Source organism: Drosophila obscura, unplaced genomic scaffold (assembly GCF_018151105.1).
Source record: "Drosophila obscura isolate BZ-5 IFL unplaced genomic scaffold, ASM1815110v1 contig_1, whole genome shotgun sequence".
Classification (NCBI taxonomy): Eukaryota; Metazoa; Arthropoda; class Insecta; order Diptera; family Drosophilidae; genus Drosophila; species Drosophila obscura.
This window is the reverse complement of record NW_024542679.1, coordinates 6,224,010-6,237,583: the sequence shown is the minus strand read 5'-3', so window position 1 is coordinate 6,237,583 and position 13,574 is coordinate 6,224,010. Positions and strand designations below refer to the sequence as shown.

Sequence of the window (13,574 nt, the reverse complement as noted above, 5' to 3'; positions counted from 1 at the left end):
CCATGAATTGGGGAATCGTGATCATTGATCACCCGAAAGACCACGAAAGCCACGCACAATTTCGAGATTCCTTATATGGAGAATCCACAACAGCAGCCACAGCAGCCGAAATGAGATAAGAGATGATTAAATAAAAGCGACATTTTGCGCACATGTGTCAGAGCAGAGGAGGTGGACAGTGGGGGGAGATTGGGAGCCGCAAACGGCAACGGTTATTATAGTCTATTGCCATTACTATTGTTTCGAGTTTATGGGTTTCCATTGAAAAGCTAAACGAAAATGCCAGACGAAGTCCCAAGATCAGAGACGAGCAACCCCAAAGAGACAGATAGGGAGAGGGAGAGTCAGGTCGTGTGCTAAACTTGCGCCAAATCAAGTGACGTAACAGTGGATAACAAAGGGGGAGAGGGGCGAGAGATATCGGATCATTGCCTAAACTTGATTTCAACAGCTGCGCGTGGGTCACCGAAAACGGAGACAAAACAATTCAGAATTGGCATATAAGTTGCACTCCCAACTATTGGATACCCCCCAATGATACTTGAGAAAACGATTGAATTTCAATGAAAACTATGCTGAAAATAAGAATAAATAAAGTTTTACTGCCTATTCTTGAAATTGAATCGCATCCAATTGAAATGAAATCTAATTCTTATACCAATAATTAATAGGAGCCCCTACCTGTTACATTCTTTCCCACAAACCCATCAGAACCATATTACACCCCAGCTGCCAGGGTACAAAGCAAAAACCCTAGCTTTGGATCGATCTGCAATCTCGATTTCGTTTGAAATAGCGAACCGGACCGGACCGAGAAGCCGACCAAAGCCGAAGCCAAACCGAGCGGATCTGTGACCTAAACAACTATTTACGAATATTTGTTGTTGCTTGACGCCGCCGCCGCCGCACTGCATTGCACAAGCTTTTCCATAAATAATGCGAAAAATGTGAAACAATAAATCCAAGGCGCAGCGCATAAAAATGGGCATAAAAGCTATTAGCATATAAAGTCGAGATATTGCTCGGAAATTAACGCATTTAAATGTTCAATCTGTCAACCGAATAGGATTCGATTTTATGTGTTTTCGTTAATTAAGAATAATTTGCTCAATAATTTGTGAGTGTGTGTTAGAGTGTGTGTATGTGTGCGCATTTGACTAATTAATGTTATGTAAATGAAGCGAGCGGGGGCGAAAGTTTTATGTTGGAATTAAACGCGAGACAAATGTTGAGTGGATTTTACGAGTTTTAAAGTCGGCGGGCAAATTAACGATGCGATGGGATTATTGTGTGCAGGCATCTACAAATTCCAAGTTTTAAGGGAACAAACGATAAATAAACAGAGGAAAAAAGTCATAAAATAAAGGAGACAGAAACCAAAGAAGGAGAATGAGTCCCTCTAGCTCTGTCTTTTTCAATTTTCAGAGGCATCATCCATATGGAACAACCAAAATCCATCCTTTTACTCCTTCCTTTTCACCTGCTCCTGCAAGAAATCAGGATTACACTCATCTGGCCATGAAAATGGGTGGGAGAAGAATAGATCGATCCCCCATATGCAAAAGAAAACACTAATATCCGCCAGCTCCATTTGACTACCACTCGCCCCTGCACTCTACCCTCTAATCCCCTTCATCTGGCTTCCTTTCTTGGATATCAGTCCACACTTGCACTCACCCCACACCCCCCAAATCGCTCTCCCTCACTCTCTGACTTTAAGCGCAAATGCAACTGTTTCTGCAAGACAAGGAAGAAGGCAGCAGCAGATTGAGAGGGAGGTGAGGATGGAGAAGGGGGCAGCAGCAGGAGGAGGAGATGGAAAACAAGGAGCTGTAGCAGCAGCAGGAGAACAAAAACAGAGTAAAGTCATTGAAAGAGGGTGAAACAGCAGGAGGAGGTGGTGGCGTAAGAGGAGCAGCAGAGTAAAGCCATTGAAATAATATACCGCTTTTGTAACCAGAAATTCCGCAACTAAAAATAAACAAATGAGAAGAAGCTCAAGCGCACGCGACGCGTCCCACACACCAGAGAGGGTGAGAGCCGGGTGAAATGTTATCCAAGAGAAGCAACAAAAGAAGGAGACGAAGGCAGCAATAAAAGAACAGCAAAAGAACAAGAACAATGTGTTGTGTGGCCTCCGTAGAGCAATGAAAACAGAGTTGCCAGCAATATTTTTTTTATTGAGGAAATAGTACAAATGGCATCGAATGATGAGCGGAGAGGGGGGGAGATTTTTGCATATTTGCATAAATGGCGGCCATTGCAAAACAATTACGGATAAAAAGTAGCGATAAATGAGAAACCCAGACGGGCAATAGCAACAACAACAGCAACAGCAACGATACCGAGTTATCACAGAGAACGAACCCACTCGCACATACAGAACCTAAGACAACAGCAAAGAAAAACGAGAAGGAACGTGTGAGTCGTTTCTGGAGACACGACTCTACTTATACCCGTACTCAGTCAGTATATACATTATTGAGCTTATGATTTTTTAGAATTTTAGAAAAAAAAAATTTTACATTTCACTTTTTTTTGCTACATCTGCTATCTACATATACAATGTCTATTCTACATCTAACATGTAGATTGTACATGTTCCATTCATATTCTACATCTCCTCCGCTAGGGGTTGCTCGCGCACTGAACGCTGCAGAGTGTGCGAGCGAGAAGGAAAATGAGTTGTGTTGTCGAGCGCGGGAGGGGGAGGTGAAGCAACTGAAAATTAATTTCTTCATTCTGGCTATAATTATGATCCGATCTGATTCAGATTCGGCAGTCTGGTAGATATGGTCATTCTCTACGATACTGCGTTTTTAGTTTTATCGTATCTTTAAAAATGTGCCTGCCACAGATTTTCGTTCTTTGTGGGGGCGGAAGGGGGCGGGGCGAAATTTTGAAATACACTTGTAGCAGTGGGATATCACATGAGTCTGGAAACCAAATTTGGTTGCCCTAGCTCTTATAGTCTCTGAGATCTAGGCGCTCATCGAGACAGACAGACAGACAGACAGACAGACAGACAGACGGACAGACAGACATAGCTATATCGACTCGGCTATTGATGCTGATCAAGAATATATATACTTTATGGGGTCGGAAAATTTTCCTTCTCTGCGTTACACACATCCACTTTTACCACAAATCTAATATACCCCTTAACTCTTTTTTGAGTACGGGTATAATAAAAGTCATTTGCCTCTTGTTTTGCTTGATTTCTTTGCACTTTTCTGTGCTCGCCCAAGGTATAGTAATATTAGGGTGCGACGATGGCAGATTTGCCTCGCATAAAAATCACATTTTAGCTGCAGGAAACCAGCCGGAGAGTGGAAAAATAAGGTGTAAAAAAAAAAATCTAAGATCGGGAATACCTTACCCTCAATTCATACACCTTGTGCTAACCCGATCTACGTTCTCTTTCGCTGCAGTTTACCGATCAGCAACGGTTCTTTGCCATGGTATTTCCTGCTCACTTGCACCTACACACACACACACACACAGAAGGGCCTCCAAAAGCCTTGCACCGAAACCAGTTTTCGTTTTTGCGAGTTATTAAAAGCCATAAAAAGGAGCCAATGCCAGATGGAGTGCCGTTTAACTGTTAAGTGCGCTTGTGGTCAGGTTTGCCAGGTGTTTCGGGATCTTGGCCAGCTGTTGGTTGGCCTTTTTTTTTTGGTTGGTTAAAGAGTGAAATATTGCAAATTAGAATTTCGGTGTTTTACAGCTTCGCTTCTGCGCATTGCGGGGAACAGGGACAGGGACAGACAACACACACGAACATGCACACATATATGTACATATGCCACCCCCTTTCTGCTTGCACACCTCAGCCGCTTTGGTGCACAAAAATGCCGCTACCCGAGTGCTGGGTCGGCGGCGGCGGCGTCGTCGGCTTTTGCCTGCAATTTATTTTTATCATATTTCTGCTTAAAAATCAACAATAAGATTGGTGTTGCACCACTCTCCTTCTCCTCCTTCTCCTTCCTCTTCCTGCTTATTGTTTTTGTTTGTATGTGTTTTTTGCGTATTACTTTATGTGTTCTGTTCTTTCGACTCCGGCGCAGCTTCGTTTTAGTTCTCTCTCTCGCTCTATTATACAGCAGCCGCAAGCCACCTTTTTCTCCTCTTTCCTCTTTCCTTTTTTATTAAATTTATTTGCGCAAAAGGAGTGGCGTCCAGGATTTTTGCTATTCCCACTATCACACACACACACACGCACACACACCCGCAAACTCACACTCAGCCGCATATGCAAAAGATGAGAATGTAAGCGTCGGCGTCTCGTACTTTAAATGCGTTTTCCTTTATTCTTCTTATTACATATTTTTGTACATCATTTTTCCGGCACTTTTTGTATTAGTCTTTGCGCGCTGCTTTGAATTACATCTCTACACTTGTTTGGGGGGGATTATTAAAGGGAGGAATTTCCATTACCTTGTTGCGATATTTAACTATTTTTGCGTAAACACAAATCCTTTTTCGCGCTCCGGACACAACTTTTAATTAAAACTTCGACGATACGACGCGCGCGGCTTCCGTTGTTTCATGATATATATATATTTGATTTGAATTTTTTTTTGCAAATATATCAAATATATAGATTCAACGGACTTTTCTGAATTCAGAAAAAAATTCGGCACAGCTCCGTTGCTTCGTGGTTCGCGGCGTTTTTGGTTCTAGTGTGACCGCGGGCTTATCGCTGAAATATACCTTCTGACCCTCGGAAATATACCGAAATATACCTTGCCATTATCAAAATATACCGTAAATATACAGAGGAAAATCATATTCATCAATTTTGATATTCGATTTAGTATTACTAGCTATTTAGGACCTAAACGACTAAACATTTCATTTTATCAGATAGATGAATCAATTTTCTGAAATCTGGCTTATTTTAATGACTTCTTGTTATGGGATTGTCTATAAAATAAGGTTTCTACAAAGAAGGCCAACAAAAATGTCCCTTTAACTACACCGTATCTACACACTTGCTACATATCAACGTATGTATGACACTTTGTATACCCAATTGGGATATTTCCTTGCAATATTGTTAAGCTTCTGTACTCCAATTGGAATACAGCAGCTTAAGCTGCTTTGAAACCTAAGTAACAATGAATGAATAAAAACAATTTATAAAATCGATCATTGCATGGATGTCAAAAATTTCATCATATCCCCGTTTTGCTTCTTCCTCTTAAGGAAGAAAGCTTCAAGAGAACTTTGAAATGCTGAAAAAAGTAAAGGTATGTTTGACCAAGAAAACTTCAAAAAATCCAGAGCTTTCAAGGAGAAAACCCACCTTACCACATAGCTCACCATGGGTCGAAAGAGAGCACTCAAAACGCTCTCCCGACTCGTTCTTGCGTTTCAATTGTGAGCCCAAAAATACCCCAGAATATACCGTACATATACTGACAAAATTCGTTGATATTCCTCGATTTTGATGTTCGGTTTAATATTACTGGCTAGTTAGCCCTCACAGCGCTAAACAAATAATTTTAACCGAATCATCAATAAATTTTCTACAAGATTGGCTTGTACTTACTGTTCATTCATCGTATACTATTAACTTTCCAGTGCTCCTGCCTTTGACCCAACAGCAACAACAATCTTTGTCGGGTTGCAAGAAATGTAAACAACAAACAGAAACGCACGTACATATATGTTTAGAATGCGGACTAGCTACAAGAAGCATCGACCCTTCGATTTTAAACTAATTGATCTCGTTGAGCCCCAGTCGGTGCTTTACAAGCGCTCGGGTCTCTCGAACTACGATGTCATGAAGGCCAAAACGGAGATTTGGGCGCAAATAGCAAAGATCATGGGCTGCGATGGTAAGTGCAAAAATGTCCCACTGAAAGCCTTCATTAAAGCCCACTCACACTCAACAGTTGACTTTTGCCTGATGCGCTGGAATAATCTGCACTACCAGTTTCGCAAGGAATTCCGGCGGGCGGACACCAAGGGCTCCAGTTGGCCGTACCTTGAACGCCTGAGCTTTCTGGCAAATATCCGACCGAGCAGCGCGAGGAGCAAGGCCAAGGCCACTGCAGAGGCCATGGCCACACCATCGCCAGACGATCCGATGTCCACGCAAGCCAATGATGCGCCAATAGTCGAGTGGGAGGAGTACAAAGATGGCAGCGGCATGCAGCTCGAAAATGCGTTCATAATCGAAGAGATTATTGAGGAAGGGGAGGCCGGCGATGAAATCATCTATGAAGATATGGAGGAGCAGAATCCGCCCACCAGCAGCACTGAGAGGAAAGTCGCCCCCATTTGCCCAAGCAGCTATTTCCTCAAAATGGACGAAGTACTCGAGCAGCTCAAGGAGCCGCAGCGCCAGCGCGCTGAGCGGCGGATCATGGCCTTTCTTCTGAAGTGTCAGCTCCGCGCATTGCACAATCAGCCCGTGGATGATTTGGTTATTTAGTTTATAAGCTTGCTACACACTCTCAACTATATCAAAAAAAAAGAAAGAAAACAAACAGAAAACACTAAAATTACACCTTGCATTTGTCCAGATCCAGCCAGGCCACCTTGGGCTTTGTGATGAACTGTTCCCGGGGCAAGCTGTCCAGCATGACGGCCTGCTGGCGCACGTACTTAACGAGTCGCTCAATCTGCGCATAGTCGTCGCAGTTCATCTCGAAGAATCGTCGCCACAGGGCGCCGGCCAGCACGCGATCGTCCGACATGATGCCCTCGTCGTAGGCAATGAGTGCGGCTTGAAATTGCTCCGACAGCGTCTCGATTTGTTGCCTTGTCCGGGAGGGATTATGCGCCTGGAAAGGATCAACGATCAATTAGCAGAGATAACAGCAGATATTGTGCGCCACTTCCACTCACCCCCAACTTCTTGGCACGGGTATTCACATCTCCCCACATTGCCTCCACGATGCAGTTGCGCAGGAAGCGTCCATCCTCGCCCGTCTCCGAGCCCTCGGCCATGGAGCGCATCAGGAGCAGCCAGACGTGCAGCTCTGTGACCAGGAACCACGAGTTGAACGTGTTCGGCAGACTGAAGTCCCGAAAGAACGCCACATAATTGATCTTATCCGCCACGCTCTCGTACAGCAGATGACTGGTCACCTTGAGGCGCTGCCGGGTACAAGGAGAAATCCGTAGTTACAGGTCCATAATTCAGTGGCGCCACTTACCGCCTTTGTGTTGGGCGTGAAGCCCACTTTGTTCAGCACTCGCTTGAGAATGCCATCGTCTGCCGGTGCTTCTGGTGTCGTTGTCGGCTTTGTCTTATCCGCGGCGCTGTCCACGACTCTGGCGGATGAGCACAGGCGGCAGGGGGCCTGAGCATATACCAGCGAGAGAGCTGCAGTCGGCTGTCCTACCTGCGGAGCAACAAGAAACGCAACTTATTACCGAGTTTATATAAGACTTGCACGGCAGTGCATTGAAATTAATGTTTTATGAATAAATAAGTTGGTTTCACATTTTTTGGCTTACCAAGTGGATTCTGGATAAGCCGGTGGCCAGCCTTGCAACTGCCCGAGTGCACTGCATATTTAAATATACTCTAAAATGTATTAAAACAAATTCGTCTATACAAAAATATTAATGGCACGCGACAACAGCCACAAACAGCTGTTCAAACGGTGCTGCCAACTTTCGGAAAATGAGAATACAAAAAAATGGCTATAGCCAACAGTAAAAAAGCTGAACAATAAACTAGGACTCCATACTGTATGGTTAGTGACTAGAACTAAATACACCCCCAAAAATATAATTTAGTGATCTTATTATACCATTAATACAATCGTTATTTCAAACAAATGCTAAACAGCTAATACAAGCTATTTAAAAAAAAAGCTAAATATAGCCTGAAATCAGCTAAAATGGCAGCACTGGTTAGCAGCTGTGCTGGTTAAATGTGGAATTTCTTGTAAATTGTAAATAAATATAAGTTAAAACAATCAAATAGGCGAGATATGCTGCGTATGAGTACACAAATGTGCCGGCAAGGTGCCTGGGCACTGTCGCGGTTGCCCAGCAGCAGAAATGCCTTGCAAACGGTCACCAGAAAGATGACACAACAGCGTTCGCCGGCAGAGTGGACCACAAGCATTCGAGCGGAGCCCAAGGATAAAGACAAAATCACAGCTCTTGGCTGGTTCCTGCTGGTGGGTGGTGGGGTGACATTTTCAGTCTTTAAGTGATTAATATTTGAACCAATTCAATTTCTATTTGCCAGCTCATACCCGCCACCACATTCGGCCTGGGCTGCTGGCAGGTAAAGCGCAAGATCTGGAAGGAGCAACTAATTAAGGATTTGCACGACCAGCTAAGCATGGCAGCAGTAGATCTGCCCGAAAAGTATACCACCTCCCTCTATACCTCAACCAAGTGTTTCCTGTTATAAAATTACATTGCTTTTTAGTTTAAATGATTTGTCACACATGGAATATCGCCTGGTGAAGGTGCGTGGACGTTTCCTGCACGACAAGGAGATGCGCATGGGACCCCGTTCGCTCATACGCCCCGATGGTGTGGAGACACAGGGCGGCCTATTCTCGCAGCGTGACGCTGGCAATGGCTACCTGGTTGTGACCCCCTTTCAGTTGTCCGACAGAGAGTAAGTTGCTGTCAGCGCATACCCCCACACCGTTACGTGACCTGTGAACCTCTCTTGGCAGTGACATTGTGCTGATTAATCGCGGCTGGGTGTCCCGCAAGCATGTGGATCCGGAAACACGCGCCCAGGCCCAGCAACAAGCAGAGGTGGAGCTCACGGCTGTGGTGCGTCAGGGGGAGTCGCGTCCACAGTTCACGCCCGACCACAAGAACGCCAATATGTATCTGTACCGCGACTTGCCACGCATGTGCGCCTCCACTGGCGCTGCCGCAGTGTTTCTGGATGCCGTCTACGATCCGCAGGCTATGCGCAACGGACCCATTGGTGGCCAGACGCGCGTGACACTGCGCAACGATCACATGTCGTATTTGGTCACCTGGTTCAGCCTGTCGGCGGCCACCTCCTTCCTGTGGTACCGCCAGATCGTCAAGCGACTGGCCTTCTAAGCGGAACGAATGCAAACACACATTTTTGTTGTTATTATTTTTATAAAATTTACATGCTCTCGTGTAAATGCTTTGCGTTTTTAATGAGCCATATACAGTATGTGCTTATGCTGTAAGGTTTAATATTGCAACTGTCGAGTCGATCCTCGTGTGAGGGGGGGCGGGGGTATCGACGCGGTAATAGGAATACAAATACGGTTCAAAGGAGTGCTAAACGCCCTGTCCTTTGGGCGTGCCTAGCTTGAATACTTTAACTATATAAAAAACACACACACGAATCTAGATACAAATACAAATACGGATACGGATAGGGTTACGGTTACGGTTACGGTTGCGGGATATTTACAAATTAGTCGCGTAAATACTGGAGAAACTTTAAGTGTAAATGCCACTGTCCCCGCCAACAGTTCGTCTCTACAGCTGCGGCACAATGCCCCAGGAGCGTAGCAGGCCGGACCGCTGATACTTCTTGCCAATGGTCTGGACGTGAAAGCCGATCTGGTGCAGTCGCTCGTGATCGAGAATCTTGCGCCCGTCAAAGATATAGGCCGGCTTCATCATCGACTGGTAGATGCGCTGGAAGTCCAAGTCCACAAACTCATCCCATTCGGTGCAGATGACGAGGGCGTGTGTGGCCCGCACAGCGCTGTATGGGTCGCTGTGGATTTGCACCGCCTTCTTGACGTTCTCCGGGGATTCCGTGACGCTGGGATGCGTCAGATCGTCGATGATCTGCTCGGGCTCCACCTTGGGATCGTAGATGTCCAGCTTGGCGCCCTCCTCCAGCAGCGTCTGGCACACGGTTATGGCCGCCGTTTCGCGCGTATCGCCCGTGTTCTTCTTGAAGGCAAAGCCCAAAATGGCAATTCGCTTGTCCGACACCGTGTTGAACAGGCTCTCGATGATCTTCTGCGAGAAGCGACGCTTCTGGTAGTCATTCATGTCGATCACCTGCTGCCAGTAGGTCGCCACCTCCGGCAGATTCAGATTCTCGCAAATGTAGATCAAGTTCAGTATGTCCTTCTGGAAGCAGCTGCCGCCGAATCCCACCGACGCCTGCAGGAACTTGGAGCCAATGCGCGAGTCCAGGCCGACGGCCCGAGCCACCTCCGAGACGTCTGCGCCGGTGGCCTCGCACACCGCCGACAGCGAATTGATGCTGGAGATGCGCTGCGCGAGGAAGGCATTCGCCGCCAGCTTGGACAGTTCGCTGCTCCAGGTGTTCGTTGTGAGAATGTTCTGCTTGGGTATCCAGTGCTCGTAGATCCACGACAGCTTGGCCACCGCCTCATGGCCCTCGGGCGTCTCCTCGCCACCGATCAGCACCCGATCGGCATTCAGCAGATCATTGATGGCCGTGCCCTCCGCCAGGAATTCCGGATTGGACAGTATGTCATAGTGGATGCCCGGCTTCTGGTTCGCCCTGAGTATATGCATAATGCTCTCCGCCGCCCTCACCGGCACCGTGCTCTTCTCCACCACAACCTTGTTCGATTGCGCTATTTCGGCAATCATTCGCGCTGCACTCTCCACATACTTCAGATCCGCTGCACGTCCTGCACATGGAGCATACAAGCAAACAAAAAGAAAAACGAGTGTTAGAGATGGTCAATAATTGAGGCAGGGATGATTGAGTGACTGATGCATTACCCTTGCCATTGCCGCACGTTTTCGTGGGCGTGTTCACCGATATGAAGATGAGGTCCGCCTCCTTGATGGCCGTTTCGATGTCCGTGGAGAAGAAGAGATTCACATTGCGGCACTTTTTAACGACCTCATCCAGACCTGGCTGTGGGGTTACAATATAGAAAGAGAAATGTCATTCAATGTGTGTGTGTGTGTGTGCCCCAGTTCTCTGGCTTATAATCCCCAGTCACGATCTGCGCCCGCCGTCGCTTCTATTGGTGACGTTCCACATTTGGCTGTAGATAAGATTAAACCTGCTTTCTATACTCGCGTTATATTCGCGTTGTGTCTGTTGTGTGTGTACGTGGTAGTACCTTATCCAATTATTGTTGCGTCTCACAGGAGGTAACCTAATACAACACAACCAATTCATTTCATAGCTTCAATTAAGTTATCTCGTTGTGTTTACGTGCCTTGCAGCATTTTCAGCGATTCATTTAATAATAAACTGAAACTGAAACTGAGTCTTGCCTCAATGAGATCTCTCCGCCAGCTTATGCAATCCCCCCGCCTTTCATTCAGCATTTTGAAACCAGATTTAATTCCATTTTTTGTTCTCGTTCCGCTGAATGTTCATTGAACTCGGCAGGCTGGCAGAGGGGGTGCTGGGTGATACATTTCAGATACCAGATATCTGGGGGAAGAGCTGGTGTTAATAAATGCTTTATTTTATTTGGGAATATATGCAACGAAAACTTCTGCCCCGAATTTTGTTGGACAGTGGCTGTTGTGGTAAGGAAATGTAGAAATTTCTCTTATCTTCTCTGATAAGTTCTGCATCTTTTTTGTTTTTTTTGCAATGTTGTTGCAAAATTAGCAAAGTGGGGAAACGAAGAGAATACACGTGTTCCATTAGAGTGGGGAAATGATGAAACAATGAAACAAACAAACAAACGAACCAATTGTGCAAATGCAAAAAAGAAATTACAAAAAAAAAAAAGGAAGAGGATGGGGATCGATGGGCTGCTGGTTGACACAAGGCCGCTTTGATACGAGCCAATGCACTGCCACCGGTTGAGATGCTGATGACGTTGCCGCTGATGGTGATGCAAGTCCACGTTAAGTGAATACCAATAAAAAAAAAACAAACAAATATAAACGGACCTTGACGGACACCGTCCTAAACGTTGACGTTTCTACTCATTGTTTTGGGTATTCATGCTGTTGTCCCCTCTCTAAAGATTCGCGATAAGCGTGGAGTAATTTCCCAACTAATTTATATATATTTCCACAGAACAAACCCCGAGATAGCAGCAATTGCCGTGCCGTACTCGTGCTTATCTAGCCACTCGCTGGGCAAGAGACTTTTTGCTTTGGTAGACCCAACAGAACAGATAAGAAGCTAAGAGCTCTTGGCGAATAGGGAATGGGGAATAGGGGCAGACGGAAGCCGACAGGGCGGAAATGCGACAGTAAACCGAGTGACTATGTGTCTCTCGAATTGGGGACAACCCATGGAATTTAAATAAATATATACTTTGAGCAGCTTACAACGTTTATGGCTTCATTGGTAGAGTGGGGGAAGAGACTGAGAGAAATTTACTGGGCAGCAGATTCTGTTGTGTTCTGCGTAAAATCGATTCCCACGCTCGTTTTCTGCTGCAATCATTTGGCGAATCATTTTCCCTTACCCCCGCCCGAACCACATTTGTGCATGACATGACTAATGTCGTGGAGAACACACTTGTGCCGCCGCTCGCTGACCATTGACCTTGTTGTTGGGGGCCCCAAGTGCGCCAAGCCAAAGCACCTGTACGATGGAGTGTGTGTCCAATGCTCCAATGCTCAATGCCAGACACGCACTGGCCATACCATCTCCCATCTATCCATTCAAATGGAGAGGCTGCCTGCCTGGCTGGCAACTGGTTTTTGGAGGGTAGGGCAGGGGAGGCAGACCCACTTGAGCATGAGCGGAATGCGCGGTCAACGCACGTCTCTTTTTCTCGATGGATCTCGTGGTGAGTTCTCTGATTGATGAATTGTTTGTTTAGGATTAGGCCATACAAATTACCCCCCCTCCAGCATTTGCAGCTACAAGGCCAGACCAGGGGCGCGATGAATAAACCACACACTAATACACACGCACACACACCGCTATGTAGATACAAGAAACAGGAAGAAGCGGAGAGGGGAGAGGAAACAACAAAAATCCACACACATTAAACTTAACACTAACCTCGTAAATGGGCAATTTATCCGAGTTCCACTGTGCAATGCGCTCCGAACTTTTGTCCACAAGGGTTATAACAATATCGGGACACTTGAGTGCCATTACCGCACATGTCGGACCGCCCACATAGCCAGCCCCAATACAGCAAACCTTCATTTTGCCGTGATTTATTTTTTTCTTTTTGCTAATTGCCAATGAACGTACGTCCGTCTCGTGCGTATTATCAAAACTTTGTGGCGCTGCGTTGTGTTGTTGTGTCGCGGGTGGTGCGGTCGGTTCGGGGAATAAAGCTCGCTGGAGCTCTTTTGGAGCTTGGAGCGCGATAAATGGGAATGAAACAACTGCAAAGTAAACTAAATTTGATTGGCAGATGTTGCTACGATGTTTTTGACGACTAAAAAATTTCCCTTTTTGTACATGTTAACTACACGGTAACTACAATTGCTACATATCAACGACTTATTTGAGGTTATTTGGGAAACTTTTAAATGCTGATAAAAGTAAAGGTGTGAGGAAAACGGCACAAAATCGAGAGCTTTCAAGGAAAAAACCCACCTTACCACATAACTCACCGTGGGTCGAAAGAGAGCACTCAAAACACTCTCCCGACTCATTTTTGCGCTATAGTATGAGCTCTCGATAGTTGGAACGATAGTTGGCGGTAACAACCTCA

General features: G+C 45.8%; 5 protein-coding genes and 1 long non-coding RNA gene across 22 annotated transcripts in view; 2 read left to right on the top strand and 4 right to left on the bottom strand.

Annotated features, from left to right (window-relative positions):
• LOC111067572 overlaps nucleotides 1-4,668 on the bottom strand; it is a 57,183-nt gene extending 52,515 nt beyond the window's left edge. For all 17 annotated transcript variants that reach the window (XM_022356723.2, XM_022356716.2, XM_022356722.2 and 14 more), the window contains exon 1: nucleotides 4,438-4,668. The gene's annotated coding sequence lies outside the window, so the exon portion shown is untranslated. The remainder of the gene's footprint in view (nucleotides 1-4,437) is intronic.
• A 751-nt stretch (nucleotides 4,669-5,419) lies between these two features.
• Nucleotides 5,420-6,517, top strand: LOC111067486. Its single transcript, XM_022356563.2, has 2 exons — nucleotides 5,420-5,843; nucleotides 5,901-6,517. The coding sequence occupies exons 1-2, from the start codon at nucleotides 5,672-5,674 to the stop codon at nucleotides 6,440-6,442; spliced, it is 714 nt and encodes a 237-aa protein (XP_022212255.2). The 5' UTR covers nucleotides 5,420-5,671; the 3' UTR covers nucleotides 6,443-6,517.
• On the bottom strand, nucleotides 6,427-7,622 carry LOC111067485 (ubiquinol-cytochrome-c reductase complex assembly factor 1). The gene is made up of 4 exons (XM_022356562.2): nucleotides 7,474-7,622; nucleotides 7,170-7,358; nucleotides 6,859-7,110; nucleotides 6,427-6,794 (listed from the first exon to the last, which is right to left on the bottom strand). Exons 1-4 carry the CDS (start codon nucleotides 7,528-7,530, stop codon nucleotides 6,513-6,515), a joined length of 780 nt encoding a protein of 259 aa, XP_022212254.2. The 5' UTR covers nucleotides 7,531-7,622; the 3' UTR covers nucleotides 6,427-6,512.
• Nucleotides 7,623-7,955: 333 nt separating this feature from the next.
• LOC111067488 (SURF1-like protein) lies at nucleotides 7,956-9,113 on the top strand. The gene is made up of 4 exons (XM_022356565.2): nucleotides 7,956-8,147; nucleotides 8,219-8,340; nucleotides 8,405-8,599; nucleotides 8,661-9,113. Exons 1-4 carry the CDS (start codon nucleotides 7,956-7,958, stop codon nucleotides 9,043-9,045), a joined length of 894 nt encoding a protein of 297 aa, XP_022212257.2. The 3' UTR covers nucleotides 9,046-9,113.
• Nucleotides 9,075-13,225, bottom strand: LOC111067487 (UDP-glucose 6-dehydrogenase). Its single transcript, XM_022356564.2, has 3 exons — nucleotides 12,908-13,225; nucleotides 10,696-10,834; nucleotides 9,075-10,601 (listed from the first exon to the last, which is right to left on the bottom strand). The coding sequence occupies exons 1-3, from the start codon at nucleotides 13,055-13,057 to the stop codon at nucleotides 9,460-9,462; spliced, it is 1,431 nt and encodes a 476-aa protein (XP_022212256.1). The 5' UTR covers nucleotides 13,058-13,225; the 3' UTR covers nucleotides 9,075-9,459.
• LOC121403964 lies at nucleotides 11,274-12,518 on the bottom strand. Its single transcript, XR_005967585.1, has 2 exons — nucleotides 12,223-12,518; nucleotides 11,274-11,365 (listed from the first exon to the last, which is right to left on the bottom strand). It is a non-coding gene; the product is annotated as an uncharacterized LOC121403964 (long non-coding RNA).
• Nucleotides 13,226-13,574: the final 349 nt, after the last annotated feature.

Excerpts from the sequence above, each read along its gene's own strand:
- LOC111067486 (XM_022356563.2), top strand. The coding sequence starts at position 5,672 with ATGTTTAGAATGCGGACTAGCTACAAGAAGCATCGACCCTTCGATTTT. Across the intron at positions 5,844-5,900 it reads AAAGATCATGGGCTGCGATG|TTGACTTTTGCCTGATGCGC; the intron begins GTAAGTGCAAAA and ends CACACTCAACAG.
- LOC111067485 (XM_022356562.2), bottom strand. The coding sequence starts at position 7,530 with ATGCAGTGCACTCGGGCAGTTGCAAGGCTGGCCACCGGCTTATCCAGA. Across the intron at positions 7,359-7,473 it reads GCTTATCCAGAATCCACTTG|GTAGGACAGCCGACTGCAGC; the intron begins GTAAGCCAAAAA and ends GTTGCTCCGCAG. Across the intron at positions 7,111-7,169 it reads TCACGCCCAACACAAAGGCG|CGCCTCAAGGTGACCAGTCA; the intron begins GTAAGTGGCGCC and ends TGTACCCGGCAG.
- LOC111067488 (XM_022356565.2), top strand. The coding sequence starts at position 7,956 with ATGCTGCGTATGAGTACACAAATGTGCCGGCAAGGTGCCTGGGCACTG. Across the intron at positions 8,148-8,218 it reads CTCTTGGCTGGTTCCTGCTG|CTCATACCCGCCACCACATT; the intron begins GTGGGTGGTGGG and ends TCTATTTGCCAG. Across the intron at positions 8,600-8,660 it reads TTTCAGTTGTCCGACAGAGA|TGACATTGTGCTGATTAATC; the intron begins GTAAGTTGCTGT and ends CTCTCTTGGCAG.
- LOC111067487 (XM_022356564.2), bottom strand. The coding sequence starts at position 13,057 with ATGAAGGTTTGCTGTATTGGGGCTGGCTATGTGGGCGGTCCGACATGT. Across the intron at positions 10,835-12,907 it reads ATAAATTGCCCATTTACGAG|CCAGGTCTGGATGAGGTCGT; the intron begins GTTAGTGTTAAG and ends GTAACCCCACAG. Across the intron at positions 10,602-10,695 it reads AACGTGCGGCAATGGCAAGG|GACGTGCAGCGGATCTGAAG; the intron begins GTAATGCATCAG and ends CTCCATGTGCAG.